Below are 18,796 nucleotides of genomic sequence, written 5' to 3' on the forward strand. Positions count from 1 at the left end.
CATTAATTTAATGATCATTCCATTGCAGTTGATGTATTGACAGTCACCTGACCAGTGCAATCGCATAGTTTATCAAATGGCACATATTCCTTTTCTTTACTGTACATGCCAATGCCAACTTTCATTGGATTGTTATCTGCGTCCAATTGGAACTTCAGTTTAGCCATATTATCAAATAGCTTGGACAAATGTTGACTCACCTAGAACATAAAGGAATATTAATCACCACAATAATGAGATTTTCTCAATAAACCATTCATACACACACAGGTAACAATGCACATGTCATGTTAGAAGTTATTCTACTAATTTTGTACAATTTCTTGCTACATAGTATATAACCTGTTTCACATCCAAAAGGGATGAAGAGTGATCAGAAGTTTTGTTTTAAACAATGTGGTCTTTTTTTTATAAAATTAACAATGGCTGAAATTAAGATGGTTACTAGCAACAACAGAACATGTTCCAGAAACCTCCAGTGGATAAAAGCAATGCGACAATGCATCATGCTCCTGGAATGTCACCAACTTGCATTATGTAGACATTCTCGTCAAACCCACACAATGGAACTGCAAACAATGCATCTCTGCAGCTGGAAGAATGCTGTGAAATGTTCAAGGTGTCGCTAGCAGCTTCACAGTTTATTTCCTAAGACACACAATGGTTTTCGGACAGCTGCATTAAAGGCATATCACTAACCAAAATGACTCACTTTGGATCCCCAAACATATAACTGAATTTTTTTTAATAGCTTCAATTCATCCTTGGGATACCATTGGGCTAGAAAACAGCAAGCAGTTCCAGGCTTAGCTATAGACTGCCTCTACTCTTGACCTCTCTCAAAGTCTGATTTCCAGGAAGAATCCTGTTTTTGCCTGAAAAGTGAACTAAATTCCAACTTATAAATGTATATTGCTACACCCTCAAGTGCATTCACTACATTTGAATGTATTTGAATGTCTATGAATGTCTATCACTGAACTAATTTGAATGTCTATCACTGGACATTGATTTACAGAAGTAAGTATTCACCTTATCTGTATCTCTCATGATTTTATAAACCTCTATAAGGTCATCCTTGGCCTCCGACGTTCCAGGGTTAAAAGCCTCAGCTTATTTAACGCCTCCAGACTCTCCTTAAAGCTCAAATCCTCCAGTCCCAGCAACGTCCTTGTAAATTATTTTTGCACCTTTTCAAGTTTAACAACATCCTTCCTATAACAGGGTGACCAGAACTGTACGCAGTATTCATCGGCCACACCAATGTCCTGCACAGCCTTAACATGATGTCCCAGGTCCTATACTCAATGCACCGACCAGTGAAGACAAGCATGCCGAACCCCTTCTTCACCACCCTGTATACCTGCATCTCCACTTTCAAGGAAGTATGCACCTGCTCCCCTCGGTCTATTTGTTCAGCAGTACTCCACAGGGCCCGAGCATTAACTGTCCACTTCCTGCCCTGTTCTACACTGTAAATCCGCCATAAATTCAGTGTCCAGGTTGTGGAACTTCCACTCTAACAACACTTTGGATGAAACCAGCCTCAAGGATATCATCACTAACTTTCCAAGTTCAATTAGACAGTTGCCATAAATGTTAAACTTGGCAGAGATACTTACAAACTATAAAGAGATTTTTTAAAATGCCTATTATCTCAGTGTAAAAGGCTACAACATGCAGTAGAATCAATATTTTTTCAAAACATATGGAACAGAAAATTATGAAATTAATATTAAAATAGATGGTGTTCAGAGTACTTTAGACAAGAACACAACATTGAATTCACAACAGCAACTAGAACTGAGTTTGATTTTCCAAGTTGTAATGTTATTCTTAGTTGTAAATTTGGCAACTGTCTAATTATGCATTGAACATGTTTGCTTACTTTACTTATTTGTCTGAAAAAGTTACATATAGTCAGAACTGCAAATACCGCAAATACTGTTCATTATAATACTGAAAGTATACATCAAAGTGCCTCACCTCCATAGGGTTGTTACCATTAGATAATATATCTAGCAGGTCTGCAGAAGATATAAAGTAGAATCTCGGAAAGGCCAGTCGTTTTGTCTCAAGATATTCAGCCAAGGCTTTTTCACAAAGAGTTAAACTAAATTGAAATCACAAAAATTAAAGGGATTTTCTAAACATCGGAAATTAGAACCTTTAAACAATTCTGCAGATGCTAGAAATCTAAATTAAAAACTGAAAATGCTGGAAATACTCAAAAGGTCTTGCAATATATGTGGAGAGAGAGACAATGTTTGCAGGTGAAATCTCGTGCTCTCCCCATGGCAATTTTGATGGCAGTAGGATATTTAGTTAGATGGGGATCTTGCTACCTTCCTGCCTTGACCTTATTAAGTTCTAGGTGGGAAGCTTTCTTTCCTCACTTCCACTGGAGGCCTCTAACTGGACAATGAATCTCCACAAGGGCTTCATCTCATATAATGGTTATATTAGAAGACCAACAGGAAACTCTGATGTGTTAGCTTGTGGGTACCCTGGTAGGGCCCTTCATTCAAAGGCATTCTATGCCTGATTGAAAGGCACAGCAACAGAAGGTGAAGGACCAGTGAGAGCCATTCGCTGTCTTGATGTTTTATTGAGCACACTGTGCAAAAATAGGCCATTTAATCCAAGTTCTAGAAATGTTCAGTGGACTTGTGTAAGGGGAACAAGCTGCCTTGTGATATATGTTAGAATTTATTCTCATGGTTCCTATGTCCAAACATTTGTGAGCTGTTGAAGACACATAAAAGTGATGTCCCATTTTGCACTAGTTTATCAATGAAGCATAAATTCAACAGCTGGAAGAGTGGATTACTGGACTTAGTTTTTGTGAATGCACAAAGCAAAGTAATGTGCATCGGTTGAAGTTATGAAATAGCAACTCAAACAATCAAGCTCAGTTTAAATAACAAATTGTATGCCCAAATAAATCCAGTCTTTGTTAACATGTTCATCTATTTCCATGAGAAAAAGGTTTGTTGATGAAATGAGTCTTAACCTCTCAACCTGTACATATTTCTGGTAGGTAGATTATTCGTTCATATTCTCTGAATCGTCTTCAACGTACACACATCTTAATATATCCTCTCCACAGATGCTAGCAGACCTGCTGAGTTTATCTAGCAATTTCTGTTCTTGTTTCAGATTTCCATCATCTGCAGTTCTTTGCTTTACTTTATCATACACTCTGGCACCTGTTCAAATTCACTTTTTAGATGGAGCAGATTAATGTGCTGTCTTTCTGCAACATGCTAGTTGAGGAATATGCCAATGGATTCCCCACCACTGTTGACCACAAACCCACCTTCACTGGCCAATACACATTTTGGGATTTGAACAATGTTGTTAATAGGACCCTCGTTATTTGTTCACACTGCAAGCTTAAAATGCACATCGAAGCTATCCTACAGGACAATGCTATCCTGATCAGATTGGTGTTGACTGTCTATATGCAAACTCACAAATGGGTCAATAATGACACATTCAACTGTGAAAAGTGTCCAATTTATCTCAAATTACAGGGAATTGCAAAGTGTCTCAAATATTTGAATAACAGGTTAAGCAGTGCATTTCATGCTGGTGCTAAGCAAATGTGAGTGATATTTCCCTCTAACAAAACGCAGCTGTCAGTCCAAAAAGGCATCTATACTTACTACACGATTGAGTAACATTGCGCATGCATTTCAGTGCAAGTACTGTGATTTGGCTGTACAACCCCACATTTGGTTTACTGAATCAAACAACATGTTCTGGTTCATAATAAGCACGGTGTAGATTATACATAACCAGCTCACAAAACTCTGATAAAAGCATCTGCAGATGTGGTTTTGCAATTGGGCAGTTCTTGGCAATAATTGAAAACTAAAAGAAAGTAAGCCTCCAGTAATATAAAAAGAAGATAAATTAAGCAGCCACTAACCGTCCCTGTATTTCTTCCAATCTGTCATACAAACCAGGTTTATTTGTTGCTACAACTACATTTGGAGTCTTTATTGCATCTGCCATGATTTCCTGCAGAGTACAAAATGCTACATTAGCCACCAAACAATGTATTTTTAATTCTTCAAGAGGAATTGTCCTTCATACATTAGTTGGACTAAGTTCACATCACAAGTGCAAAAAACGGCAATAGTTAAATCAATATTGATCTGACTTTATAAAGTCTTCCATTTAATTCTGCCATTCTTGTTCAATATATAAAGGATACCTCCCAAAGTAAGCTTCACAAATGGCAGTGCTACATCGTCGCAAATTATACTCAATTCCCAAAAATCTTTTGATAGGCTTGTGTCACATGTAAGGCATTTCCACTTGAAGAATAAAACTTATATAAATAAATTTTCTAATGACAGCTATTTAAAACTAATACAAACAAGAGGAATAACAGTTTTCATTTATATAAACTTTGACATGGAAAGATGTCTGAAAATCCTTAACATGGTTCTACTCAGACAAAAATGGACAGTGAGACAAGGTGATATTAAAAGAGATGTTCAGAAACTTGATCAAAGAAACTGTAAAACACAAGAACAGAAGTATCTCATTCAGTCTATTGAGTCTACTTTGTCATTCAGTGAAATCATGGCTCACCTGATAATCCTCAAATCCATTTTCCTGTCTTTTCACATGATTCTTGATTTGTCTACTGATTAAAAATTTGTCTTTCTCAACTTCGAACATGTTTAACAATACAACCTCCACCGCCATCTGCAGTAAACAATTCCATGATGCACTCCCGTCTGAGAGAAGATATTCCTTTTTATCTCTGTCTTAAATGGGCAATGCCCTTATTCTGAGATTATGCCCTCTGGTCCTAGACTTTCCCACAATTATGAATTGAACTAGCATCTATTGCCTTTTGTGGGAGTGAATTCCCTCCTTCTACCACACTTTGTTGAGGAATTATTTCCTACTTTAAAGTGGTAGAAAAAAATTTGTTCAATTGCTCGTTGGTGTCAACGTCTTCCCAGACCAATAACTGCTATAAATCTCTATCTCTGTCCAGCTTATATTTCTCTTACATGTACCACATAGGTCAATTGCAAGTCATGTTTATATCTGTCATCGATTTTCTCCTCCACTCCTATTTCCTTACACAATTGCCTCTTTCTATCATCTCCTTTAATGATTTGGCCAAATTATTATATTGTTTCTCTGTTATGCACCTATTTCCTCTCTTCAGCTTATTTCCTCATTCTGTCTGTTTCATCAAAAACTTCTCGAAAACTTTGAATCCTTTCAGCTTAGCAATATCTGTTTGAAAATTTGTTCAAATTTCCAAGGCATATAAGATAATTGTTTATATGTAGCACCTTAGCATTCTTTTCTTAAGACTCAGGCTCAATTTCTTTGCTATGAACATATTCTCCATTCTGACAAAGTTCACTTCTCCTACAAATCTCATAATTAGATAGATACAATAGTATTTATTCCTTTATCTATGTTATCCCCTATTGCTACTGTAACATTTCTCTTTTCTTTCTCCCATTTGAATGTACCACAGTGCTTTGATCAGTTTGCTAATCCTCCCTGCTGTCTGTGCCCATATCAGGAGAAAGAATCTTGTCCCTTTTGGACAAGGCAGTGGTTGAGGCTCATCCAAGCTAAATTCTGGATCCCAATACCTGCCTCACTCCCAGTGACACCCACCTTTCCTTGACCACAGACCAACTTTAATGCCATTAATCTAAGGGGTGTGACTGTCGCCTGAAAAAGAGTGTCACAGTAACTCTCTACATTCCAGATGTATCACAACGCCCACAGCTTAGACACCAGTTCAGCAACTCTGAGCTGAATTTCCTCAAGCACACAATATTTCCTACAAATGTGGTCATCTTGGAGAGCACCAGTGTCCACATATTACAGATGCAACACATCACCTGTCCAGCAACCTTTATTCTCTTTAATTAATAAAGATGTTAAATATTTTAAAAGTGAATTTCCTAACTGTACTCCTCACAAGTAACAACGTCTCCTGATTTAAACCATTTGGCCAATCAAATATTGTATGGAAGAAACACCCACCAATCACCTAACTGTTTTCCAATGATGTCACATTTCAGTTCTATCAGGAAGAAACAGGTTGAAGGGGCTCTCTACTGCTAGTTTTTATCTCCAACTACCATTTTCATGGATTTCAGTCTGCTTCACGGTGATGCTGACATGCTGTATACTCCTCCCAATTCCAGCAGATCAAAAGGTATAGGCAGACATTTGAAAAGTTATTCCATGACTCTCAACAAAAGATATATTCCATTTAGGAAGAAGAAATCAGTGAAAATGATATAGCACTTATCAGTAAAATTACGTCTACGATGTTTCAAATTGAAAGTGATAATCTTGTACAGATTAGTGCCAGGCCAGTGATGTAAATTTTAGAAACCAGCAATGATGACTTTAAAAACAGGAAAATTAGAGTTTGAGAGTAAATGATCAAGAAATATATGAACAGACAGTAGACACTTCCAGGAGAGTATAAAAAGGAAGAAAAGAAAATGTTGATTCGTTAGAGAATGAGCATGGTGAATTACAATCAAAAGCAAGGAAATGGCAAAGACTTTGAATAAATATTTTGCATCTTTCTTCATTGTTTAAAAAAAAAATTCTAATAATAAAAGAAAATCAAGGGGGTTAAGGGAGAGATGAAGTTAGAATAATCATCATGACAAATATAACATCTCTACGCAAAAACGGAAGTTGACAGAATGCATGGAAACATAGGTTTGAGAGGCAGTGGCATAACATTATCGTCATTGAAATAGTAATCCACAGACTCGAGTAATTTTCACTGTGCATGAGTTTGCATGTTACCAGGAAGGATGATGGAACTTGAATTTAATTCATACACTTGAATTTAAAAATAAATGCTAGTTTAATGATAATGATGAAACCATTGTCATAAAAACTCATCTCGTTCATTAATGTTCTTTCGGGAAGGAACATCTGTCATCCTTACGTGGTCTGACTTACACATTGTTCAAAAGCCATTGTAATGTAGTTGACTCTTAAATGCCCTCTGAAATGGTCTAGCATGTCACTCAATTGAATCAAACCACAACAAAGTTTGACAAAAGTAAGGATGTCAGGCAGATCACCTGACCGACCAATGCGAAGTAACTCCACAGAGGTCAGTAGCTCATCATCAGGTCACCATTTATTTACATCTCCATAGTACTTGACAGTGGTTCGGCATTCTCTGAGCCAACTCTCAGAGTCAACAGAACCTCTGACACTCCTGTTTATATCTGTCAGCCAGGGGTCCCTGATTGGATCAGGTTAACAGCCCCAATCAGGGAATTTTTATTCTATAAGGTCCACCTGGCTGACTGCATTACAATCACTAAATCCCTTTCCCTCTAAGTCTGAGGACATAGATCCATTCTTTTTCTCGTGTTCTCTTCTGGGGCATTTTTGCACCGGGTCCAGTTCCTCCGACTCAGCTTCGGATACGGACAGCACACACCAAATCGTAGCCCAACTCTTGCATCCAAAGCATCTCGGAAAAAATGTATCCTCTTCTTCAGGTGGTAAAGGCTTTGAGCATGCGAATTCTGCCAAGTCCATCTCAGACCCCAAGATTACTTCAACACTAGATGGAGGGGGAGAACTCGTGGGTTCCAGCAGCCTTTCCAGCTGTTCTGAGGGGCCAGGTATGTTTTGTTCCTGCACCGTTTGCAAGTTTGCAGCTTTCATGAGGTCCACGTGCTTGTTCAGGACTGCCTCACCTACACAAACTTTGTATGTCACATGACCTGACCTCAGGTTGACCATGCCTCTTACCCATGCAGGGCCATGTCATGGTTCCTACACAAAATTCGTCCTCTGAAGTAAACTGTCTCTCTCGCTTAGAGGAGTCTTGTGTCTGGCATTTGTGTTCCTGATGCCGTTTCACCTCACGGCCAGGTCCAGAAAGATCAGATTTAACCTGCTGTAGAGTCTTCTCCCCATTAGCAACTCTGCAGGAGCTATCCCTGTAGTTGCATGAGGAGTGGTCCGATAATCAAATAGGAACTGGGACAGTTTGGTATCGAGTGAAGCTGTAGGCTGTTTCCTTAAGCCTGCCTTCAAAGTTTGGACTGCTCTTTCCACCCGACCATTGGATGATGGATGGTATACAGCTGTCCTTATATGCCTAATGCCACTCGACTTTAGGAAATACTCGAATTCCCTGCTGGTAAACGATGGCCCGTTGTCTGTGACCAACACTTCCAGGAGTCTGTATAATGCAAAAGATGTTTGCAGTTTTTCTATCATTGTCCCTGTGCTTAACAAGTGAGTTCTATGCACGAATGACCTCTGAGCCCAGGAAAGGGCCTGCACAGGTGAGCGTATTCAAGAATATAACCTATTCGCAACTAGGGGACTGCCTATAGCTAAAGGAAGAGGAGCATAGGAAACTACACCGCAGATTAATTAGGTTGCACCCAACAAGAGCATTTGATGAGCAAAAGGGATATGCAGTCATTCTCAACATTCATTATGATTTGCAAGCTTTTAGAATATTATCATCTTTTTCTTTGATGAAATGTTCTCATTACTGCCAAAGCCAGTATTTCTTGCCCGACCCACATTGAATTGAATGGCTTACTATAGGCAGTTAAGAGTTACTAATGGATTTGGAGTCAGACGTACTCACATCATGTAAGGATTTCAGATTTCCTTCACCAAATGTCTGCACTGAACCAAAATAAAAATATTGTGGTTGGTTCATTGTTTGTCCGCATACGTTTCATTACCCTGCTGGGTAATATCATCAGTGCAGCCTCCGATGAAGTGCTGTTGTGTTTTCCCGCCTGTTATTTGAACTCTGGAGTCCATTGAACTGGATTACCTCACTTCCAGTTTTCCTTCGCAGTGGAGTATATATGGGGTCAAGCTCTGTGTGTTTGTTGATGGCTTTCTTCATGGAGTACCAGGCTTCTAGGAATTCCTGTGCTTGGTCTCTGCCTTGCTTGTCCCAGGATCTTGGTGCTGTCCCAGTCGAATTGGTTGTTCTCCTTATCCACTTGGATAGAGATGAGTGAGTATTGGTCGTGTCTTTTTGCAGCCAATTGACGTTCATGTACCCTTGTTGTTAATTTCCTTCCTGTTTGTCCGATGTAGTGTTTGTCACAGCCTCTGCAGGGAATCTTGTATATGACATTGATTCTGTCCATAGTGGGTAGTGGGTCTTTGGTTCTGGTGAGCAGTTGTCGTAGGGTTGATGTGGATTTGTGTGCTACTCTGATGGCCAGTGGTTGTATGAGTCTTGTGGTCAGTTCAGATGTGTTCCTGATGTAAGGTAGCGTGACGAGTGTGTCAGGGCGTGTAGCATCTTCCTGATGTCATTCGTGACAACTGTGAGGCTGTGACAAACACTACATCGGACAAACACGAAGGAAATTAACAACAAGGGTACACGAACATCAATTGGCTGCAAAAAGACACGACCAATACTCACTCATCTCTATCCAAGTGGATAAGGAGAACAACCAATTCGACTGGGACAACACCAAGATCCTGGGACAACCAAGGCAGAGACAAGCACAGGAATTCTTAGAAGCCTGGTACTCCACGAAGAAAGCCATCAACAAACACATAGAGCTCGACCCCATATACACTCCACTGCGAAGGGAGACCGGAAGTGAGGTAATCCAGCTCAAAGGACTCCAGAGTTCAAATAACAGGCGGGAAAACCCAACAGCGCTTCATCGGATGTTGCACTGATGATGTTACCCAGCAGGGTAATGAAACGTCTGCAGAAAAACAACGAACCAGCTCGGCGAGTCAACCAACCACAACATCCACAACCTGAGCTACAAATCTACTCTAAAACCTTACAAAATAAGAATAGTTTCATGGTCACAATTAGTAAAACTAGCTTCAAATTCCAAATTCTATTAATATTCCACCAGCTACTATGGTTAGATTTGAACCCATATCCCCAAAGACATTCAGTTTAGCCTTCTGAGTAATAAAACCAGTGCCTGCCTCTCCCTTTAAATGACCCATTTAGAACAATAGCTGGCTAATTAAAGAATGTCTGTTTTTACGTTTTCGTTATGAAAACTACATACTTTAAAGTCAACATCAATTGCTTCAAAACGCTTGCTGTCCTCAGGCAGCTGCATACGGATGTCTTCAGAACCGATAAAAATGCTCTCAAGGTGAACCCAAGTTCTCTGAACCTCAAACCAGATTGAAATGACTGCATCTGCAGTGGACAACTTTTGCTGCCAGCTGGAGACCTCCTTGAGGAAATATGCAATATATTTAGAAGTTATTAAGTTTTGCAACTGAACTTGATTGTCCTCCAATGTCTCTACTAGATCATCACTTCCTTTCAATAACATAATTCCTGTCCTGCCATGAACTTCATGTTCAAATTCCATTGCACTCCAAATGTTATCAAGCTGACCCAACACCTGTAAAATACAGAATTAAAAAAATTTGTTTTGTTAAAGTTAATCAATTTATCCTTTGAATTTGTAATTTTTGATGTTTAATTTTAATAAAATATGCACACGTAATAACTCCAGTAGATACAGACCAAGCAATAGCATAGTAATAAAGTGGGTGGTTGTTGGAACTCAAATGGAGGCTGGATTCACTGTAATGACCTGCATGGCTGAAAGTTATGTGAATAGCATATTTGGGGAAGTGGTCACATGACAGCTTAAGAGCATAGAGGAATGTAGCTGCCAAGAATATTAAAAGTACCAGGCGAGTCGTATAGGAGTCCCCTGAGATAATCTTGCTCGCTAATTGGTTTTCAGTTTGGATACTGGCAAGGTCAACTGTTTCTCAGAGGAGTGGAGTCAGAGCCAGGTCAGCTACATCATGGCTGTGCTGGGAGGGAGGAAAAAAGGGGCAGAGCAGTATTGATAGGGAATTCTTTAGTTAGAGAATCATATATATATATTTCTGTGGCCATAGACATGACACCAAAATTATATCTTGCTCTCTGGTGCTGGGTCAAAGGATATCATGGATTTCAGGGCAGTCTTCGGGGGAGGGAGAAATGTCAGAGATTGTGGTTAATACTGGTGCCAACGACTTTTGTAGAAAAGGGTTGAAGTCCTGAAAGCAAATTTCAGGTAGTTAGGATGCAGACTGAATAACAGTACCTCAAAAACAGTAACCTCAGAATTTCTCCCAGTCCCACATTAGTCAGTATAGGAATAAGAGAACTGAGTGCCTGAACTTGCAGCTGGAGAACTGCTATAAGAAAGAGGAAGGATGTCAGATTTCTGAGGCGTGGGGCATAGTTCTGTGGTAGATGGGATCTGTACATCAAACATCCTCACAGGGACATTGATAGTGTAACTGAGAAGGATTAAACTAAACTGGCAGGGGAAAGGAGGCTAAGAGGGAGTTCAGGTTGAAGCAAAACTGTTTAAAGAAAGGAGAAAAATAGCAAGCACAAGTAAAGGCCAGATGAAGAAAAACATCAAATGGGATCAGAATGGAGAATATTATTAAAAGGACAGAATTAAAGGTATTCCATTTGAATGCATATTACATTTGCAAAAAAGTTGATTATTTAAAGACACAAATTGAGGTGAATAAGTGCAATATAACTGCCATTACAGAGATGTACATAACATATGTACATGAATATAGGGCAACTAACTTGGGAACTGAACACCCAAGCATATTTGCAAGTTAGGAGGGATAAGCAAAAGCAAAAGGAGAAGGAGTAGCATTCCTCAAAAGAAAAAGACCAGTCGTACATTTTTAAGATCTTCAAAAGAACAAGATTTGGAATCAGTTTAGGTGCGGAAAAGATATACAAGAATGTTGCTGGGACTGAAGAGAGAGGCTGAATAGACTGGGGTTTCTTTCCCTGGAGCCTGAGAGGCTGAGGGGTGACCTTATAGAGGTTTATAAAATCATGAGGCGTATCGATAGGGTGAATAGCCATGGTCTTTTTCCCAGGTAGGGGACCCCAAACAAGAGGGCATTGGTTTAAGATGAGAGGGAAAGATACAAAAGGGACTTGAGGTTCAACTTTTTCACACAGAGGGTGGTGCCTGTATGGAATAAGCTGCTAAAGTAAGTGGTGGAGGCTGGTGCAATTATAACATTTAAAAGGCATCTGGATGGATACATGAATAGGAAATGTTTTGAGGGCTATGGGCCAAATACTGGTAAGTCAGACTATATTAACTTAGGATGTCTGGTCAGCATGGACAAGTTGGACCAAAAGGTCTACTTCTGAGCTGTAGAACTCTATGACTCTAAGACTGTAAATCTCCCCACCAGGATATTGATCTCCTTCCAATTCAGGTGCAACCCTTCCTTCTTATTCAGGTCACCTCTACCCCAGAAGAGATCCCAATGGTCCAAAAATATGAATACTTGTCGCATTCACCAGCCCCTCAGCCAGGCACTCATCTGCCCTATCCTCCTATTCCACTTCTCACTAGCATGTGGCACCAGGAGTTATCCAGGTATTATTACCCTTGAGGTGCTACTTTTTAACCTCCTGCCTAATTTCCTATCTTCTCTCTGTAGAACCTCATCCCTTTCTCTACCGATATCAATGGTATCAATGTGCACAATGACCTCCTGCTGGTCACTCTCCCCTTTCAGAATATTTCTCACCCGCTCTGACACACCCTTGACTCTGGCACCATAGAGGCAACATACCATCCTGTTGCCTTTGACGCTTAAGATAAATGTTTTCTCACAGATCACATCCAGATCAATTTTGAGAGAGTCACCTTTAAGTAATATTTAGTTATAAAAGTAGGTATTAAAAATCTGCGTTCCCAATGCAAAACTTTGACCTGACGCATAATTTAAGAATTGGCATGGAAATGTGACCAAATCCTGTTGGATTTTCTATTTCTTGAAAGTGCAAATTCCTAAAATCTGCCCTTATGCGTGATGAGCACACTGGTGAAAATGGAAATTTCTAAGTATTTAGGGGTTTGCATCAATCCTCTTTCTCAAACTAATTAATGAATCCAATACCTTTTCCATTCCAGATTCTTTTACAGATTTATCAACAATGTTGCGTACTTCATCCTCAAAGTTATGCAATTGCAGACTCAATAGATCTGCAAGTGTCGTTTCTTCTGACATCACAAAATTGACCTGTAAAAACAATGTAAGAAAGTAAACAATAATTTCACATTTTCTCTGCACTTCTTAAAATCAAATTTCTCTTCTTTGCAAAAATCAATTTCCCTTTCATTTCTAAATACATTGAGTATGTGTTGCAAGTGTCCTCTTTTGCCTCATTAAAATTGTAATCATGTCCTCCGACACACTTTTCTCAGCAGAACCGCCAAATGTAACAAAAAATGGAATAGAAGTTCAGGAGAATTTTTCCTCTCTTTAGCCAAAGGCACTGGGGATGTATTACTACTGCTGCATATTGATGGATCAGCTGAGATCATCAAACAGCACTTTAGATTTTCTTAAACAGTTTAACTACAAACTGGTATCAAAATTCCTAGAACTCAATAGAGTAGAAGTTAAGTTTACATGCATAATGCATACAGGATTACAAAGTGGACTTTGACAGTGCTGGGATTCCTCCCCATTTAGAACTTCAGCAATGAAGGACATCAGGAGTTCCAAGGTTGCCTCTAGAAATTCCTCACTTTATGCCATTGAAAGGCCTCAGTTAATATCAGGAATGTATTGAAGTTATCCTAAAGGCCTCATCTATTTACTAGAATAAGGCTATCAATGCCAAACAAGAATGATTATCTTTTGTAACTATGTTCAGCTTGATTCTGTTTTCAAATCAAGCAAATGATAGAAATAACAATTCATTTGTATTTAGTGAGGTTCAGCCCAATGTCACTAAGCCTGAAGAGCAGAAAAATAAGGCAGAAGTGTACAGGACTGTCAGATTGCATCTCAGGAGCTTTTCACATCCAGTGCTTTAAATAACTCAAAAGAGCAACGTATGACTGGAAATTGTAGGGCCACACTTTTTGCATTTATATATAAATAAACAAAATATGCCTCATTGTTTGGTACCTTTGTTGCCTGCATAAGTTGTTGCCAGTGACGTTCCCTTATAGCTGGGTTCTGCAGTTCACTTACAGCTTTCAATGAAGTCATTGTGTTCTTTATTAAATTGTCTAAACCAGAATAAATATCCCATGCTCTTATTTCTTTATCCATACTTCTCAAGTCTTTCACAAATTTCTTACAATCCGCATCCATGTTCTCCACACTAATGTTTTTCCATTTGGTGGTCTTCCAATCTTCAATGGTTAAGCTAACCTGCAAATTTGAAATAATTTGTGAAAATAATGATGTATTTACTGCATATACTTGTGTAAAAGTCAAGTTTTGAAAAGGGTTGGCCAAAAAAATTAGATAACTGACTTCTGCTAGAGTTATACATTCAAAGGGTTAACTCTGTGTCTTTGAAACTGCTGAACTATTTTTTGATAACGCATGAGACTAGTTGCTGGCCGTTGTTCTAAATTTAAAAAGAACCAGCTGTACCAGGCTGTCTACTTATGGGCTTATGGTACATGAAAAATTAAGGATCTTTGGGCCAAAAGCCAGGAGGGAGGAAAGGAGTGAATTATATATGCAATTAATAGAATTTTTTTTATTCACTCATGGGATATGCGTGCCTGTAGCTGGCCAGCATTTATTGCCCATCGCAAGTTGCCCTTGAAAATGTGGTGGCGAGCTGCCTTCTTAAACCACTGTAGCCCATGTGCTGTAGGTAGACACACATTTCCCTTAGAGGGAATTTCTTTATATTACATGAAATTATATTTCCCATAACTTTTTACTTTTCATGTATTTACTCAACTCACGTTTGAATGTTACTGTTTCATTGTTCCATCATCTTTTCAGGCAGTACATATTAATCTTCTACAAGGTAAAAACATTTCACTCATGTCATATCTAGCTCTTTCACCAATTGCCCTAAACCATAACTGCCATTATTAACCTCTCTGTCACTGGAAACAATACCTCTTTATTTGCTCTAATAAAAGCATTCAAATTATTTTATTAGCTCTATCTAATCTCCAATTAATCTTATCAAATCTATATGTAACATTCCAATGCAAAGTGTGCCATACAGAAATGGTCTATTTTTGTGAAGGAGTTAAAAATTAACTAGGTCTGTTTTTTGGAACCAAACCTTAAATCTAGTATTTGTCAGGTGACTAAAATCTCATGGAGTATTAATGAAAGTTTGTTTATACTGTTGGGTTTATAACAGGAGAAACAAAATATTAAGCCCTTAACTCTAACAGAGTCTAGGATGAGCAAGTTTTTAAAAATTTAGTTCAAGAGATTTTGGGCTCAGTTTGTAGGAGACCTGACTGGGGTCAGACCAAATATAAACTCTCTTAGATTATTTAGAACAGTAAAAGGAATAAGTTACATCAGTGGAAGAGTTTAGTTTGTGAAACTTCTAGACTAGGAGTTATTGGTTAGAATTCTACAGATTATCAAGAAACTGGGAAATTTAAGCTCTCAGGTATGTTAACATTTTAGAGGGAGAAAAACGTCACTGCTCACAACACAGGAACTGAGAAGAAGCACTTAAATCAAATGTCTAGTTTGGACCCTGAGTAAAAATTTCTCTGGTCTTTGAGTTACTGTAAAGTTATGGTGTTGGGAAGTGGATAGGATTTTCATTTTGTAGGATTGATTTGTTTTGATATTTTTCAGACTGTTATATTTAGATAGACTTTGTGTTTCTGTTGTGATGAAGTTTGTTGTATGGATTTTAAAAATGGCCTTCAATGTTGTTAAGAGTTTTTTGGGAAGAGTAGATATAAAAGTAGAGTATATGAAATTGACAGTAGCAGTATGATATTATTAGGTGGGAGTTGCTTAGAGTAATTATCTGACATTTAGATTTAGAAAAATGGAAACCTGAAATTGAGAGATGGCAGATCTAATTAGCTAAGATACAATTAGAAGCAAATTAGCTAAGATGCAAGTAGTACAAAAATAGCAAAACAACTTGATTGCAGACATGTAGTGTGTTCCAGTAATCAATATCACAAACACATTTCCTAAAGTCATTTTAGCAAATTATTAGTGCTTAGCTTCTATCTTATAAATTTGATCCTTCCAGTTTGCTCCATTTCGACACATAGTAATGATGTCATTTCTACGATTGAAAACAATACATTCCATCAAGGTAAGGTATCCTTGACTCCAAAGCTGATGTTTATGTGAAAGAACAAAAACAGAAGTTGCTGGAAAAGCTCAGCAGGTCTGGCAGCATGTGTGAAGAGAAAACCAGAGTTAATGTTTTGGGTCCAGTGACCCTTCAACTTCTGTTTTTGTTCCTGATTTACAGCATCTGCAGTTCTTTTGGTTCTTGTTTATGTGAAAGATTTTAGTTTGTTCTGCAACAGGGATGAACGGGATACTGCCTGGACGTTTGGTTGTGAAAATGATTTCTTCCATTTCTTAATAAGATTACAGATGGTGCTTATCCTGTGACATTGTCATAATGTCCCAAATGGTCCTTTGGAAATTCCTATTGTAAGCAGCACTGCGGTTATTCTGAAATAACTCCACAGAGGCCAGTATACCGTCACCAAGTCACTTCATTTACACATGGAAAATCCTTGACTTTACTACTGCCCCTTCAGAGTCAGCTCTCAGTGTGGCAGAATCTTTGACAATCCCCTTTTTCTTTATCTGTCAGCCAGGACTCCCTGAATGGATCAGATTAACAGCCCTAATCAGGCAACTTATATTCTATAATGTTCAGCTGGCTGACCTTGTTACAACAACTGCAATAGAATAGTATATGTACTGCTTGAAACTCTGTAATTTGAAGAAGTCTCCTGGTTTGCCAGTAGAGACTATCTTCCCATTGGTGCAAAATAAAGGCTGACTGATAATTGAATGAAAGACCCCGTGTTGAGTGTTGGTTTGAAATATTCCACAACAATCTGAGAAGAAGCAGATAAGTCAAAATGTTCACTGCAACACAAGAGTTCTTGTGAAACTTTCTTTAATTATATTTATCCACTAGTTTGAACCTATTAGTTTGCACCTCCAGCAAAGTGGGACTTGAGCTTGAACCTTCTGGCCCGGAGGTACGGACACTAGAAGACAATTTTTTATTTATTTATAAAGATAAATAAATCCATCACTAAATTATCCAATCAGTGAATTAACAAATGACAAACACTGCCCAGCAGCAATGTGATAATAACAGACGATCAATAAGAGAGGGGAAAACAAGGGAAGGAACTAAATCAAAATAGTGTTATGAGAGAAATAATGCACTCCAGTCCCCATGATACCCAGCTTTCCTTAAAAGTTTGAAAGATGCTTGTTGTGATTGAAATGAGGTCAGCCAGTTAGACATCATAGAATATGAGTTTCCTGAATTGGGGTGGGAATTTGGTCCAAACAAAAAGCCCTGTCTGACAGATATAACCAGGAGTGTCAGAGGTTCTGTTCACTCAGACAGCTGGCTCTGAGGAAGCTGAATCAGCATCAAGGACCCTCCACGTGTAAATAAAGGGTGACTCGATGATGGGATACTGGCCTCTGTGATGTTATTTCAATACTGGTGGACACTGCATGCATCCCCTCCAAAGAGGCATGGTTGTGGACTAACCACAGAAAACAGCAAAGCGTTTGGGAATTATGACCCACTCCACGGCCCACTGCCTGGACATGTTGAGGACTACTTTCGCCACAGCAACTTGCAGACCCATGAGGAAGTCCTTCAACTTGACCAACTCCCCTCTACAATGCTCAAAGATCAGGAGCACAGGACTGAAATGCACAAGATCCTTTCTATTTTCAATAAACACAGCATCAAATTTATAATCACCTAATAACAATTGCTAATACTGCCCAGCAAATGCAGCGTGATAAGGCCACTTTGGTGCTTTTTTTCAACCTGCCAAGACACTTTATGACACTAAGTCAGTACCTGAACTGAAGCCTTCTGACCCAGATGTAAGGACACCATCACTGCACAACAAGAGCCTGCCAAGTCCCTTTTCAGATATTTCAAATCAATCCATTCAACGTGTAATGAGACATGTCTATAGCAGGTTGGACTTAGAGTCAGAGTCATACAAGCTTTTTGATCCAACTCGTCCTCACCGACCAGATATCCTAATCTGATCTAGTCCCATTTGCCAGCATTTGGCCCATATCTGTCTAAACCTTTCCTAGTCATATACCCATCCAGATGTCTTTTAAATATTGTAATTGTACCTGTCTCCACCACTTCCTCTGGCAACTCATTCCACATTTCTACCATCCTGTGCGTGGAAATGTTGCCCCTCAGGTTCCTTTTAAATCTTTCCCCTCTCACCTTAAACCTATTCCCTCTAGTTTTGGATTCCCCCACTCTAGGACAAAGACCTTCGCTATTCACCCTATCCATGACCCTCATGATTTTACAAAACCTCAGTAAAGGTCACCCCTCAGCCTCCAACACTCCAGGGAAAATAGCCCCAGACTATTCAGCCTCTACAGCATAAACCCTCCAGTCCCAGAAACATCCTTGTAAATTTTTTCAGCACCTTCTCAAGTTTAACAACATCCTCCCTATAGAAGGGTGACCAAAATTGTGTACAATATTCTAAAAGTGTCCTCACCAATGTCCTGTGCAGCTGCAACATGATGTTGTAACTCCTATACTCAATGTACTGACCAATGAAGGCAAGTGTGCCAAACGCCTTCTTCACCACCCTGCCTACCTGCAACTGCACCTTCAAGGAACTATGCACAAGTACCCCTATGTCTCTTTGTTCAGCAACACTCCCCAAGGCCCTACCATTAAGTATATAAGTCCTGCTCTGATTTACCTTACCAA

At 39.0% G+C, this 18,796-nt stretch overlaps 1 protein-coding gene across 1 annotated transcript in view; it reads right to left on the minus strand.

The window, feature by feature from the left end:
* The window catches only part of LOC109928243 (dynein axonemal heavy chain 17-like), a 334,316-nt gene that overhangs the window by 257,580 nt on the left and 57,940 nt on the right, over positions 1-18,796 (minus strand). The window contains exons 9-14 of the mRNA XM_048610756.1: positions 13,993-14,241; positions 12,973-13,095; positions 10,071-10,418; positions 3,935-4,026; positions 1,987-2,113; positions 48-200 (exon numbers count right to left, since the gene is read on the minus strand). Of these exons, the coding sequence (XP_048466713.1) occupies positions 48-200; positions 1,987-2,113; positions 3,935-4,026; positions 10,071-10,418; positions 12,973-13,095; positions 13,993-14,241 (1,092 nt within the window). The remainder of the gene's footprint in view (positions 1-47; positions 201-1,986; positions 2,114-3,934; positions 4,027-10,070; positions 10,419-12,972; positions 13,096-13,992; positions 14,242-18,796) is intronic.

The sequence above is a fragment of the Rhincodon typus genome, chromosome 23, assembly GCF_021869965.1.
Source record: "Rhincodon typus isolate 14 chromosome 23, sRhiTyp1.1, whole genome shotgun sequence".
Lineage (NCBI taxonomy): Eukaryota > Metazoa > Chordata > Chondrichthyes > Orectolobiformes > Rhincodontidae > Rhincodon > Rhincodon typus.